Here is a 14491-nt window from a genome sequence, read left to right as displayed (position 1 = left end):
CAGCAAACAAATGTGAAGCTTGCTAGGACATTTGTATCGGGGATGGAAGCCCGTCCTTTGCTCTAGTGATCTATTCTATGCCGACATTGCACAAAACTAGGATTCTATGTATACAAAATTAGCAATGTCTTTCACTATAGTCCTCCTTAATATATAGTTTTATCTATCTATCAATCTCCTATCTATCTAAGGATCTCATTTATTAAACCGTCTCACATACATTTAGTTTCCTCCAGATATTAGTAATAAAGCACTGGTCTTATTAGGGTGGTATTACACAGGCCGATGGGGGCCCGATAATACCTGTAAACGAGCAGCGATCTGCTAGATCATCACTCTGGGTCTATTACACGGCCCGATAATCGTTTAACAAGGGCTGCAGGGACATTGTTACCGATGTCCTTGCAGCCCTTGTTTAAACTACATACATTACCTATCCACGCTCCAGGGCTGCTTCTGCGTTCCGCTTCTCCACAGATCCCGCGCGTTCTAGCTTCAGAGTGGCCTGTCAGCTGACAGGCCTCTCAGCCAATCACAGGCCGAAGCCAGAGCGAGCGGGACCCGGGGAGAACGGACGTCACCCACAGGCTGGAAGCTTTATTGATGGACAACAAACACCAGAAGTACAAGGGGAAGGAGGGTTATCTGCCCATTCTTCCCCGTCTGGACTTTCCATAATGGCCAAGTCTAAACCGGCTGTGAACTTTTGCAGAAGGTTGGGTTCACATCTGTTTTATGCAACAAAAAAAAAAAAAAAACTGATGAAAATGCATTTGTGTAACTGTTTATCCATTCTGATCCGTTTTTCCATTGACTTGAAAAAGCTAAAAAAAAGATCAAAACGCATCCTTTTATTTTTCTAGCGTACACATAAACGTGGTTGACCACAGGATTATGTACGCTAAAAAAACTGATGCGTTTTGATCAGTTTTTTATCCTTTTTTTTTATGATGAAAGTCAATAGAAAAATGGATCAGAATGGATGGGCACACATGCATCTGGTTTTCATCTTTTTTTTTTTTTGCATAAAACAGATGAAAAAAGCGGATTACAAAAACGCAATCCCAGTCCATCTAGCCTGTCTTTTTAGTATTTCCCTTCTTATTATCTTAGGATAGATATATGTATATACCAGGCAGGTTACATTCTGTTATTGTAGATTTACCGACAACATCTGCTGGAAGTTTCCTCCAGACATTCACGTATCACGTAAAAGCAGCACTTTCTGGGGATGTAAAGTAACATTCCTTATACCTGCTAGATCTCCTCGTGGAGAACCTGTACTCCTTGAATGTTGCCTGTCTCTTTAAGAACCACCTGTTGCCTATGTCTTTTATTTTCTCTGGCCTCCGCTGACCAGGTCTGTCCCCTGAAGAAGACTGCAGGCGTCTCACCGGGTGCACCAGGCAGCAGTGCAAGGGGCTGAGTGCTCCAGCGGGAGCTGCATTTTATTCAGACATTTTCTGATTGCATGTCCTATAGGATGTGTTCACACTTAGGGGCACAGGTTCAGGTTCCTGCTTTCTCCCTCATTTCCTGAACCGGCTGCTGTTTTAACATCCGGTTTGGAGAATCCTAGAGAAGCGGCCTAATCTCCCCCCTGCTGGGAGTCTCAGAAATCTTAGCCATGTACCATCTGTATCTGTTCATATCATTTTTAACTGCGTTTTTATGGTTTTCTTTCCACAGTATGTCGAGATTTTGCCGTGCTAGAAGATCACAGTCTTGCACACTCCTTACAGGAACAGGAAAGTAAGTCCTGCAAGTGTTGTGGACATTTTATATACATTTCCGAGGCTCTACAAGCATCTTTAAGTTTTATCAGAACAGTTTCAGGAATTGACAACAAAGAGAGTTTGCGGGGAAAGGATGGTGGGGGTTATTTAGGACCGCCTGCATGTGTCATGCCAGGTTTATTGAGAGGTGCACGCCGATAATCTGAGGCAGTCTCAAAAATCTACACCAGCTCCACTTTTGCCATGATGTAAGCCTGCTAAATCTGATGCTGGAGGAGATTACACCAGCCCCCTGCCCGCCCATCAGGCAAGCAGAGCATCATCTGCCTTTTTGCTGGCCTACCCCCGGCATGCAATTGATAAATCCACATTTATTTTCTGGACAATTTGATTTATTAAAACAGTCCAAAAAGAAAAAGGAAAAGAACAGTCTTTGCTGGCCATAGCAACCAAAAACACACACTTTTTTTTTTTTTTTTTTTTTTTTTTTTCTTTCTTTTATGGTTTTAATAAATCTGTCCATTGTCTTTGAGATCTATTGGTATTTTTCAACAAAAATAGCCTTCTCATTCTGAGGCTATGTTCCCACAACATACTTTTTATGACAAGAATGGGTGTTTTCGATTAAAATGACTGTTCTGTTCATAGTGAAATGTGCTGCGTTAAAGTCAATGCAAACATTGGGCGTTGTTTACACTGTGTATTTGCATTGGCTGTTTCGTATGGCCGTTGAAATAATTGACTTGTCAATTATTTCTGGCAGTTGTGCATTGATTTCAATGCAATTTTTGACTGCAGCAACAGCCATTGTTTGACACTCAATATAACGGCCATTGTTTTTGAGTGTCCGTACACTGTAAATGTGGCCTAAAAGTGGTTATCTAAGTAAATGTTTTTATGTGTGAAAATGGTCATGGTGGAGGGACAAAACAATTCCACCGCTTAAAGCCTCATGTTCTCTATCCTGACATGCAAAAAATCATTCCGCCACATACTGTGTTAAACTATTCCTGATAAAGAGGCCCAGGAGCAACAGCTTGCTATTTGCCATCATTTCACTCCAAATAGGTGTCGACAATTGATTAACACAGTATATATACACTCAGCGGCCACTTTATTAGGTAGACCATGCTAGTAACGGGTCGGACCCCCTTTTGCCTTCAGAACTGCCCCAATTCTTGGTGGCATAGATACAACAAGGTGCTGGAAGCTTCCTCAGAGATTTTGGTCCATATTGACATGATGACATCACACAGTTGCCGCAGATTTGTCGGCTGCACATCCATGATGCCAATCTCCTGTTCCACCACATCCCAAAGATGCTCTATTGGATTGAGATCTGGTGACTGTGGAGGCCATTGGAGTACAGTGACCTCATTGTCATGTTCAAGAAACCAGTCTGAGATGATTCTAGCTTTATGACATGGCGCATTATCCTGCTGAAAGTAGCCATCAGATGTTGGGTCCATTGTGGTCATAAAGGGATGGACATGGTCAGCAACAATACTCAGGTAGGCTGTGGCGTTGCAACCATGCTCAATTGGTACCAAGGGGCCAAAGAGTGGCAAGAAAATATTCCCCACACCATGACACCACCACCACCAGCCTGAAACGTTGATACAAGGCAGGATGGATCCATGCTTTCATGTTGTTGATGCCAAATTCTGACCCTACCATCCGAATGTCGCAGCAGAAATCGAGAATCATCAGACCAGGCAACGTTTTTCCAATCTTCTACTGTCCAATTTCGATGAGCTTGTGCAAATTGTAGCCTCAGTTTCCTGTTCTTAGCTGAGCGGAGTGGCTCCCGGTGTGGTCTTCTGCTGCTGTAGCCCATCTGCCTCAGAGTTGGCCGTACTGTGCGTTCAGAGATGCTCTTCTGCCTACCTTGGCTGTAACGGTTGGCTATTTGAGTCACTGTTGCCTTTCTATCAGCTGGAACCAGTCTGCCCATTCTCCTCTGACCTCTGGCATCAACAAGGCATTTCCGCCCACAGAACTGCCGCTCACTGGATGGTTTTTCTTTTTCGAACCATTCTCTGTAAACCCTAGAGATGGTTGTGCGTGAAAATCCCAGTAGATCAGCAGTTTCTGAAATACTCAGACCAGCCCTTCTGGCACCAACAACCATGCCACGTTCAAAGGCCCTCAAATCACCTTTCTTCCCTATACTGATGCTCTGTTTGAACTGCAGGAGATTGTCTTGACCATGTCTACATGCCTAAATGCCGCCATGTGATTGGCTGATTAGGAATTAAGTGGTAACGTGCAGTTGGACAGGTGTACCTAATAAAGTGGCCGGTGAGTGTGTGTGTGTGTGTGTGTGTGTGTGTATATATATATATATATATATATATATATATATATATATATATATATATATATATATATATTATAAAAATCCCATGTTGTTAGACATTGATAACCTGATGTCAATTGACCTTCCAGTCGAACATCATCTGGCCACAAATGTAAAGAGGAACCGTTTGGTGAAACACGACCTTCAAGTGGCCAAACAGCTTCAGGAAGAAGAGGACCTCAGAGCACAAGCCCGGATCAAACACCGGCAGGAGGAGCTGTGAGTAGCCTGCAGCTATGTGAAGTGTGAGCAGAATCCTCTGAAAATAAAGGACTATTTCCATCTTACTCATTTTATTTTAGAGGGCTTGTTCACAAAATTTGTTTTCTTTCAAATCAACTGGTGCCAGAGATTTGTAATTCACTTCGATTAAAAATTCTCCAGTTTTCCCAGTACTTATCAGCTGCTGTATGTCCTGCAGGAAGTGGTGGTATTTCTAGTTTGGAGTGCAGGAGAGGTTTTCAATAGGGATTTGCTTCTGCTCTGGACAGTTCCTGACATGGACAGAGGTGGCAACAGAGAGCACTGTGTCAGACTGGAGAGAATGCACCACTTTCTGCAGGGCATACAGCAGCTGATAAGTACTGGAAGACTAGATCTTTTTTTTTTTTTTTTAAATAGAAGTAAATTACATATCTCTGGCACTTCCTGGCACCATTTAATTTTTTTTTTTTTTTGGTGTGTGAAAACCCCCTTAAATGGGAGTTACAAAAGTTGCATAAAACTGCCACTTCTGCTGTATATGGCTTTCTGACCACCTACAGCAACCACGGGGAGGCTGGAACGGGCCAATACAATGGCTAATATGAATACAACTCCGCTGCTTCAGGCACAAGACTCTTCCTACTTTTGAGCACACAAAATGATCTGGTTTCAAAATAGTACAAATTCATCATAAATCCTTCTAACCATTTTCCTATTATCAAATCCCAGCAAATATTATACCCTAGATGTTTATGGATCTATTTTGAGTATATGTAAACCAAAGAAGCACTGGCCCGCCCCCAGTGGGAGGAAACTCCTACCAGTCTGTGACGTGGCTCCATTGATTCTAATGGAGCGACATCACAGGGGCAGTGCCAGAGAAGCTGAGCAGGATGATGTATTACTTAACTATTTTTCTGTGCAGTTGTTTCAGAGATCTCCACCTGAATAACATGGACAATAAGTAGTCCTCTCCATTATGTGCATGAGCTCAGTAGTCCTGAATATTCATAAGAAGCAGAAAACTCTGCCCACCAGCTGCTGATTGGCAGTTATCAATGCTCTGTATAGGCAGTCACCTGTCAATCAGCAGCTGGGGGGCGGGGGAGGGGTACGGCAAGAATCCTATTCTCCTGCATATTGGGAGAACGGCTGAACAGAATGATGAAGGTAACACACCGATCTGTTCACTATTTCTGTCACTAGATTATGCTGCCCTCATTTTAAGGCCACATATACCTAGTGACAGATTCCCTTTAAACATAAAGAAAATCTAAGCTAAATGCTGAAATGAGAGGCTTTACCCCCCCCCCCCCTTTACACTTGTTATCACTGGATTTCTATAGGTAACACAGTTTGGCGCTGTCCCTTTGTATTTACGACATTAATGATATTTTGCTTTTTGTCTCAGTGAACTTCTAGATGGTGAAATTGCTCAGGAAATTCAAGAAAAGCTAGTTATAGAAGCCGAGCTGAAGCGTCTGCAGGAGGAGAAGGATGAGGTAACCACCGCTCTTCACATTCTTAGAATAACTTTCCTGTTTTCTTATTTTAATCACTTGTGTAGGTGTCAGACACAACGGGGGAGCTTCATACGGGAAGCAGAGGAAGCTACAGTTATTCGGATGGTTCTAGTCTATTGTTACATGCCATATTCTCATTTATAGCATAGGCCATAGAAATCTGAGAGTTGTAGGTTGCTGGGGCTGTGACTGGCTATTGCAGAACCTGAAGGAGAAGACTGCAAGGACTGTTGGTGTTTTCTCCATACACAACTATGGGATATAGGGAAACGCAAAGCACACATGGATATGCCACAAATGGCCTTAGTCAAAATACCACTTTTCAAGTGACTCTGTACCCACAATCTGGACCCCCACCCCCCTTCCCCAAACCACTTGTACCTTCGGATAGCTGCTTTTAATCCAAGATCTGTCCCGGGGTCCATTCGGCCGGTGATGCAGTTATTGTGCTAAAAAACAACTTTTAAACTTGCAGCCCCATGACAAAAGGGAGTATCTGTGCCCTAACTTTGCACCACCCCTCCGTCCCTCCTCCCCACCCTCTTCATCATTAGGAATGCCACTGGAATATTTTCGCCTGTCTGAACATTGCACAGGTGCCTTAATGATCCAGCCCATTTGCTGGGCTGACACAGGTTGGGAATAGGAGGCAATCTGCCTGGAGCATTCCTAATGATGAGGAGAGTGGGGAGGAGGGACGGAGGGGTGGTGCAAAGTTAGGGCACAGATACTCCCATTGGGCACGGGGCTGCAAGTTTAAAAGTTGTTTTTTAGGACAATAACTGCACCACCTGCCGAACGGACCCCAGGACAGATCTTGTATTAAAAGCAGCTATCTGACGGTACAAGTGGTTTGGGGGGGGGGGGGGGGGGACAGATTGTGGGTACAGAGTCACTTTAAAGGTTTGGGTCCACACTGCGTTTTTGCAATCAGTTTTGATGGATTTCTAGTTATTTCTTATCCATTAGATTTCCTAAAGTAATAGTCCAGCAGAAACATATGGTAAACACAAACTAAAGATCTTATGGAATAGGTTTTTAATAAATAAAAAAAAAAAAAAAAAACTTTGCCTACATGATTATAAGAAGTCTCTTCCAAAGTTTATGCTAAATTTTTATGTGACATTGAGATAGATTAGAGGTGTCAGCTAGAGGGGTATATGGCCGGTCACCCTCACCATTAGAATAGACTTTATAGTCCCATTATGTAGAATGGACGAGTAGGATGACAGACTCAAAGTGTTTCCGATAGGGTCCAGAATAGGTGAACAGCTGATGGAATAGCCTGTAGGAAATACTAGTAGTGGAGCCCTGTTAGTATAAAGAGTTTCATTATTGGTTGAGTCCGTGATGGGGAGCACTCGTTACCTGGACATTCAACCACTGCACTTCAGCAGTTCAGATTTGGCATAAAATATTACAATATGAATTATTAATTGAGCACTATAAGGCTGGGTTCACACTGCGTTTTTGCAATCTGTTCTATCCATTTTATGAAAAAAGCGAATGAAAAAAAAAAGATGGAAAAAACAGATGCTTTTGTGTGAATCTGTTTTTTTTTATTCATTTTCCATTGACCTCATTACAAGAAACGGATCAAAATATTTTTTTTTTCTTTGTGTACACAAAACTGTTATCGACCATGTTTTTGTGTATGTAGAAAAAATAATAAATTAAAAATAAATGCATCAGTTTTTTTTTTTTTAAGCATAAAACGGATGAAAACACAGATTGCAAAAACACAGTGAACCCGGCCTAACTCCTATTTAGCTTATGACCCCTCCTGTAACATCCACCTGTGATGACCCAATGCAAAGAAAAGTAGAAAAAAAGTCCCAGAGGGCACTCACCATGGTGGGTGCCCTCTGGGACCTTTTTTCTACTTTTCTTTGCATTGGATTCTATGTAATACAGTCAGTAGTGAGCACCACCATATACATGCTCACTACATGATTACGGATAATACTACTTTAATCTCAGTGTCAGTTTCTGCTTCTATTTTTTCATGTACCCACCTGTGATGACCAATTGAATTACAGCGGTGCCTTGGATGACGAGCATAATTTGTTCCGGGGCAATGCTTGTAATCCAAATCCACTCATAAACCGAAGCAAATTTTCCCACAAGAAATCACTGATATGCAGACAATTGGTTCCACACCCCAAAAATAATGATTTATTATTCTGAACAAAATGTAAAACAAGCATTCAGTAACAGCAGAATCTGTGATATAAGTTTCTGTACAGTAACAGAGAAGATGGGAAACACAAGGTCTGACAGAGACTGCAGGGACTATGAAGGAATGAGCAGGACAGATGTGGGTACATACATGCAGCGCTCTCTGTCAGGGGAGAGAGGGGTTACAGCTATGGAGAGATTACCCCCACAGTCCTGTCCCCTGATGTAAGCCCCAGCCTGAAGTGGATCTGCTATGATTTGTAAGGTGAGGGAGACTTCCTGGGTCAGAGTAAAGGGCTGTAGACCACACTGTGCAGGCCTTGCCCCTCCTCCACTCGCCCTCCCACCCAGTACAGGGAGCTCTTACACCAAAGCAATGCTCTTAAACCAAGTCACAATTTTGAAAAACTGTGAGCTCTTAAACCAAGTTACTCTTAAACCAAGGTACCACTGTATAGGCAATCCACAGGTAGTAGTAACCAAGCTGTCTATAATCTTTGTTGCTCTGCCGTTAGGTGCCGATCCTGCACCCGCTATTTCTCTCTAGATGCAGAAACCTAGATTCTTTTGTCTGGAAGGTCGGCTGCTGACCTCAGTATAACACAGGGTAAAACAAATAAATCACTAGGTCATTGGACTCTTAGGCAAGTGTAGAACCTAGGTTTAAAGACCCATGTCGTGATGAGGAGGATGAATATTATTGGTTTCTTAGACAAATCTGTTTCCATTTTCAGGATATTGCTCGAATACTGCAAGAAAAAGAAGAAAAAAGGAGAAAGAAACATGCAGCACAGAGTCCAGAAGAACCTTATTATCCAGACCATGAAGGTATAGTGTGTGTGTGTAAGATATAGATTTTATCATATAAATTATAGGAATCCAAGCAAAATTCTGTCTGTTACAAGACCTTTGTCTGCTCTAAAGACTATGGACACTATGGAATATCGTCTTTTATTTATATATTTTTATCATGACCTTGCACCTATTATATATAATGCAAGCATTTCCCAGTAAGTCCTTGCCCCGTGTGTCTGCATTTTGCAATATTGCAGATTGTTTTGTATCATTTAAAGTGAAATCCCTCAGAGAAGCAATCTAATGGCGCACCCTCCAGCTCCTCATTCTCATAGCTAGCGTTTACCGTACTTATTCAGCTTAGAAAATTGTTCTGTTGAGAAGCTACACAACAATCAGTCATCTGTCTGTCTGTCTATCTATCTATCTAAAAACATGTAAGCGGCAGAAGAGAAACTGGGCAAAATTATGAACCCCCATACGACCACCATATGGCTATATGCTTTGGTGGACATATGGAGGAGACCATTCTGTCTATACTAAGCAGTTCTTTTCTGTCCGCACGGCACGTCAGCAGACACAGAGCACCCTGGGCACAAGCCGCTGCAGAGGAACCGGGCAGGTAAGTATACACCCCTGTTCTGTACTGTTCCTCACAGCCTGGAAGCAATATTGATCATTTTACACCAGACAACCCCTTTTAACAATAAATCTGCATTTACCAACCAGAGTACTTATACATTTTATAGTTGAAAAATGTATATGACACTTATTTACTATTTGTGTGTGTTTTCAGCAGATTTTCAGGCATGTGGCTGATACCTAAAGTAAAGGCCCTTTTACACGGGAAGTTTATTGGCCGCTAATGCTCCTATTATAGGCCCTCATCCGGCCTATAATCGGCCTGTGTAAAAGTGACAGCGTTCAGCTGCTGAGTGGGAAAACGCCTGCTCATAGGCCGATCACTGCTTATATTGTTCAGTGCTAAAAGATATTATTGTTGGTTGCACATCTTTGTGCGTAAACTATAAGTCTTAATGGCTGCACCAACAATACAGTGATCGTGAGTGCTTTATCAAAGATGGCTGGACATCAGCAGATGGAAAAGGACCCTAATAGCCAGACTTTTCTTATAAAAAATATTGGAGAAAGACATTTTCAGCTTTATACAAATAGTAGGTAATAATTACATCAACATAAAATGTTTGACCTAAAAGGAAATGGTGTTAAAATGTGGAAAATCCCTTTAAATTATAAATAGGTGATATATTTCCTGTTCAGATGTGATGTGGTTTTTCTTGTATACTACGGCCTAATGCTCATCGGTCAGTTGTTGATGACACAGGAAGTCACACACGTTCTATAGCTTAGACTTTTAAAGTCTAATTTTTTTATATGACGACAATATATTTTTATTAGCTGTAATATTTAATTTAAAAGAAACTTGAAATAAGATCATAGATGATTTACTAAACTAATCTGTAGACCGTACAAACTTAGGGAGCGTTTACACAGAGATTTCCCTGACAGATTTATGAAGCCAAAGCAAGGAATGAATTTGAGAAGAAAAATCTCATTCTTTCCTTTATGAACTGTTCCCTGTTTATAGTCTGTTCCTGGCTTTGGCTTCAAAGATCTGTCAGATAAATCTCTCTGTATAAACACACCTATAAATGCCCCAGATTCCCACTGCCCTCCCTCCCCTTTTTTTCTTTTTAGGCTGGGTTCACACTACACATTTGTGTGCATCCGTTTTGATCTGCTTTTCCATTGACTCCCATTAGAAAAAAAAAATCGTATCAAAACACTAGTAGTAGCGTGCACCCAGGCTTATTTTATTTTTTTAAATCCATTTTTACTTAAGCGCATAAATCCTTTCCCTTACAGCAATACTTTAGTGTTGGTATTTGTTATGTTTGTTGAATTGTTCACCTCCTAGATGCAGGTGCTTGGAACAACCTGCTGGCCTGTCCAGAAAGCTAGCTAACTATCACTAAAGCAACCATGTAGAATGTGGTTGGGGTAGGGCTCCAGCCGAGAGATGGGTATAGTTCCCACCTATAGAACCAACATCTATCAGGCAGTTATGCAATATGTGGATATGCCATTATTGCGGAGAGGGTAATCCACCTTTTAAGTGACAGTCAACCAACACTTAAAAGGGGAAGTTCACCAGTAAAGTTTTTCTTTTAAATCAGAGATTTGTAATTTATTTCTATAAAAAAAAAAATCTCCAGCCGTCCAGTTCTTATCAACTGCTGTATGTCCTGCAGGAAGTGGTGTATTCTTTCTAGTCTGGAGAGCAGAGCGTTTTTCTATGGGGATTTGCTGCTGCTCTAGACAGTTCCTGATATGGACAGAGGTGGCAGCAGAGAGCACTGTGTCAGACTCTAGAGAATACACCACTTCCTGAAGAACATACAGCAGCTAATAAGTACTGGAAGACTTGAGATTTTTTTTTCATAGAAGTAAATTACAAATCTCTGGTACTTTCTGGGACCAGTTGATTTGTAAGAAAAATATTTTTGGTGAACTACCCCTTTAAGTACAGTAATGTGCCGTCATGAATTTTACCTAATTGTTTCTTTATGGCATTCTTCCATTACTCAGGCCACCATAGGGGTAGGCGTAAAGACTATAAACCTGAATATGATAGACCTCATAGGCATGAAAGGCCTGAGCGAAATCGGAGGGAAAGGGGAGCTCCTAAATCTGAGCGGTCTCCATATGATGACGATAGAAAACGAGGACGATCAGCCGAACCAAGGTCAATTCCCAGAGATAACTCTGACATACCGAGGGATGAATATCAGATCAGTAAGACATCAGCCAAAAGAGACAGACCTGAAAGGCCACCACCTCCCAGAAAGAGTAAACATGAGGATCATGACAATGAGAACCCAGATGAAACGAATCCTATTGAGAACATACAACGAAGGGTGAGGTCTCAAAGTCATGACCTAAGCACAAAACATTCTGGTGTTAGAGAACATCAGGACAGTTCTTATTCCAGAGCTCACAAAAGAGGTACTGAGGGTGACCACAAGCATGAGAGGCACAGGCGGAGAACACCTTCTCCACAAGATGAAAGGCAGTACAGAGAATCAGGTATTAGTAAACTGGTGGTGGTGATGGTGGTGGTAATTTGCAGTAGTGGTGTACTTCATCTTTCCCGATCAATGTCTTCAAATTCATTCCAAGTGTATATATCGAATCACAAGCTCAAACCCGACATTCAGGCCTGCATTCTTCAACTGTCTCTGTCGTTATAACTTTCAAAGTCTAAATCAACAGTAGATCTGATATAAAGCAAGTTTGAAATTTACAGTCATTTTTTAAAATCTGACTGTAAAACAAAGCTATACACAGAAATCCAGGCCCAGTCTCCTCAAGGCAACTATATAACACCTATACTTACCAGAAATCTCGGTCCAGGCTCGGGAAGCTAAATAACAGCTGTACTTACTGTATCCAGGTCCAGTCTCCTAAAGGCAGCTATATACCAGCTATACTTACTGTATCCAGGCCCAGTCTCCTGAAGGCTGCTATATACCAGCTATACTTACTGTATCCAGGTTCAGTCTCCTGAGGGCAGCGCTATACTTGCTGTATCCAGGTCCAGTCTCCTGAAGGCTGCTATATAACAGCTATACTTACTCTATCCAGGTCCAGTCTCCTGAAGGCAGCTATATAACAGCTATACTTACTGTATCCAGGTCCAGTCTCCTGAAGGCAGCTATATAACAGCTATACTTACTCTATCCAGGTCCAGTCTCCTGAAGGCAGCTATATAACAGCTATACTTACTGTATCCAGGTCCAGTCTCCTGAAGGAAGCTATATAACAGCTATACTTACTGTATCCAGGTCCAGTCTCCTGAAGGCTGCTATATAACAGCTATACTTACTGTATCCAGGTCCAGTCTCCTGAAGGCAGCTATATAACAGCTATACTTACTGTATCCAGGTCCAGTCTCCTGAAGGCAGCTATATAACAGCTACACTTACTGTATCCAGGTCCAGTCTCCTGAAGGCTGCTATATATCAGCTATACTTACTGTATCCAGGTCCAGTCTCCTGAAGGCTGCTATATATCAGCTATACTTACTGTATCCAGGTCCAGTCTCCTGAAGGCTGCTATATAACAGCTATACTTACTGTATCCAGGTCCAGTCTCCTGAAGGCTGCTTTATAACAGCTATACTTACTGTATCCAGGTCCAGTCTCTTGTGCTGGTTGAAAAAACAGACTAAACACATGAAGTTCCGTCCAGTACAGAGAATCACAGTTCAATGTGTCCATTAATCACATGACTGCTTTCTCTGTTAGCACAGATGACCAGGAAGTGCAGTGTTTTCCGTGATAACTAAAAAATAATAATAATAATGAATGTAAATGACAAACTTGCTTAATATCACATTTACTGCTGATTTAGGTTTGAAAGTTATAACGTCAGGGACACTTTCGGTTTTTGACATCATTTCCTTTCTATCTTTTTAGTTTTGTATGTTTTAATCAACTCAACTCGATTTGCATGATGTGTGCGTCAACTCTTTTGGTTTTATATGGTATTGTATTAATGCAACTGATTTGCCCCATTTCCACGGTCCTGATCACATCCTGATATATCATTGATTCCTTATAAATCTCCAGACCACATTAGAGCCTCTTGGCCGAGGTATTTTCCCCGTTTTTTGCCTGTGCTGTAATATAAATATTCTACACCAGTGAAATTGGGTAAAACAGTTGTAATAGAAATCTATGTATATAATATGGAGTATAATGTCATTTTATAACAGATCCGATCCATTATGATTGTGATTTAGGTCATCGCTCAAAAGGACACAGAGAGAGCCCTCAGGCTAAACATGGGCCAGGTGGTAAGAATCGAGACGTGCGGGATGCCGAAATTGCCAGGAGACTTCAGGAAGAAGAGATAAGGGTAACGTCGACTAATATTAGGATGATATCTTTTTTTCTTTTTCTTCTCCGTCTGATAAGGAGTCACAAAGTTTCTTATATTTTCTTGTACTGTTGTACTATGCAGAGTTTACTGAGAAGACATTGTCTATTGTTCACACACAGTAAAATAATACCATAATACAGCCGTATTCTCAATATAATCACTTCATATGTCAATGCTAAATTGACCGGCAGTGCACATACCGTATAGAATAACATCCATGATTAATTACAACCGTCCAAACCATGAACACACTCACTATTTGCCACCTGCTTTTGCAAAAAAAAAAGTATTTTTGTTTTTCTTTTTTTCACCTGTTCACACATTGGGGAAAATTTTAGGTGAATAATTGGATTTTTCACCCATTTTTTTTTTTTGTCTAATTTCTATATATGAACCAGCATCCTACGAGTTAATTTATTATTTTTTATGCAACTTTTTATTATCTCACTGTTTTGAGTATTCACCCAAAAATTCACATAATCCGGGATTTGCATCCAATTTATAATTTGCGACTTTCTAGTTGCAAAAACCGGCGAAGGCCTGCGCCTGGTCGGTACCAGGGGAATTTATTTGCAACTTTTTTTTTTTTTAGGACTTTTTACTATGACAGTGTGACTTTTCCATAAATCACACGCAAGATATTGGAACACAATAAACACCGACCCACATTAGTCGCACACATTACACTCCCTTAGTAAATGTCCTCCATTGCTGTGTGTGAGCATAGCCTT

At 41.3% G+C, this 14491-nt stretch overlaps 1 protein-coding gene across 5 annotated transcripts in view; it reads left to right on the top strand.

Moving 5' to 3' along the window:
* The window catches only part of CCDC50 (coiled-coil domain containing 50), a 50336-nt gene that overhangs the window by 14680 nt on the left and 21165 nt on the right, over window positions 1–14491 (top strand). For 4 of the 5 annotated variants that reach the window (XR_011363599.1, XR_011363597.1, XR_011363598.1 and 1 more), the window contains exons 2-7: window positions 1690–1752; window positions 4185–4314; window positions 5711–5801; window positions 8735–8828; window positions 11406–11903; window positions 13621–13736. Coding sequence is in view for 2 of the 5 variants with exons in the window: in XM_069974407.1 (XP_069830508.1) it covers window positions 1690–1752; window positions 4185–4314; window positions 5711–5801; window positions 8735–8828; window positions 11406–11903; window positions 13621–13736 (992 nt within the window). In the remaining 3 variants the exon portion in view is untranslated. The remainder of the gene's footprint in view (window positions 1–1689; window positions 1753–4184; window positions 4315–5710; window positions 5802–8734; window positions 8829–11405; window positions 11904–13620; window positions 13737–14491) is intronic. The other variant, XM_069974409.1, reaches the window with a different exon arrangement.

The sequence above is a fragment of the Dendropsophus ebraccatus genome, chromosome 6, assembly GCF_027789765.1.
Source record: "Dendropsophus ebraccatus isolate aDenEbr1 chromosome 6, aDenEbr1.pat, whole genome shotgun sequence".
NCBI classification, from domain to species: domain Eukaryota; kingdom Metazoa; phylum Chordata; class Amphibia; order Anura; family Hylidae; genus Dendropsophus; species Dendropsophus ebraccatus.
Note: the sequence above shows the minus strand (reverse complement) of the source record. Positions and strands in the feature narration are given on the sequence as shown.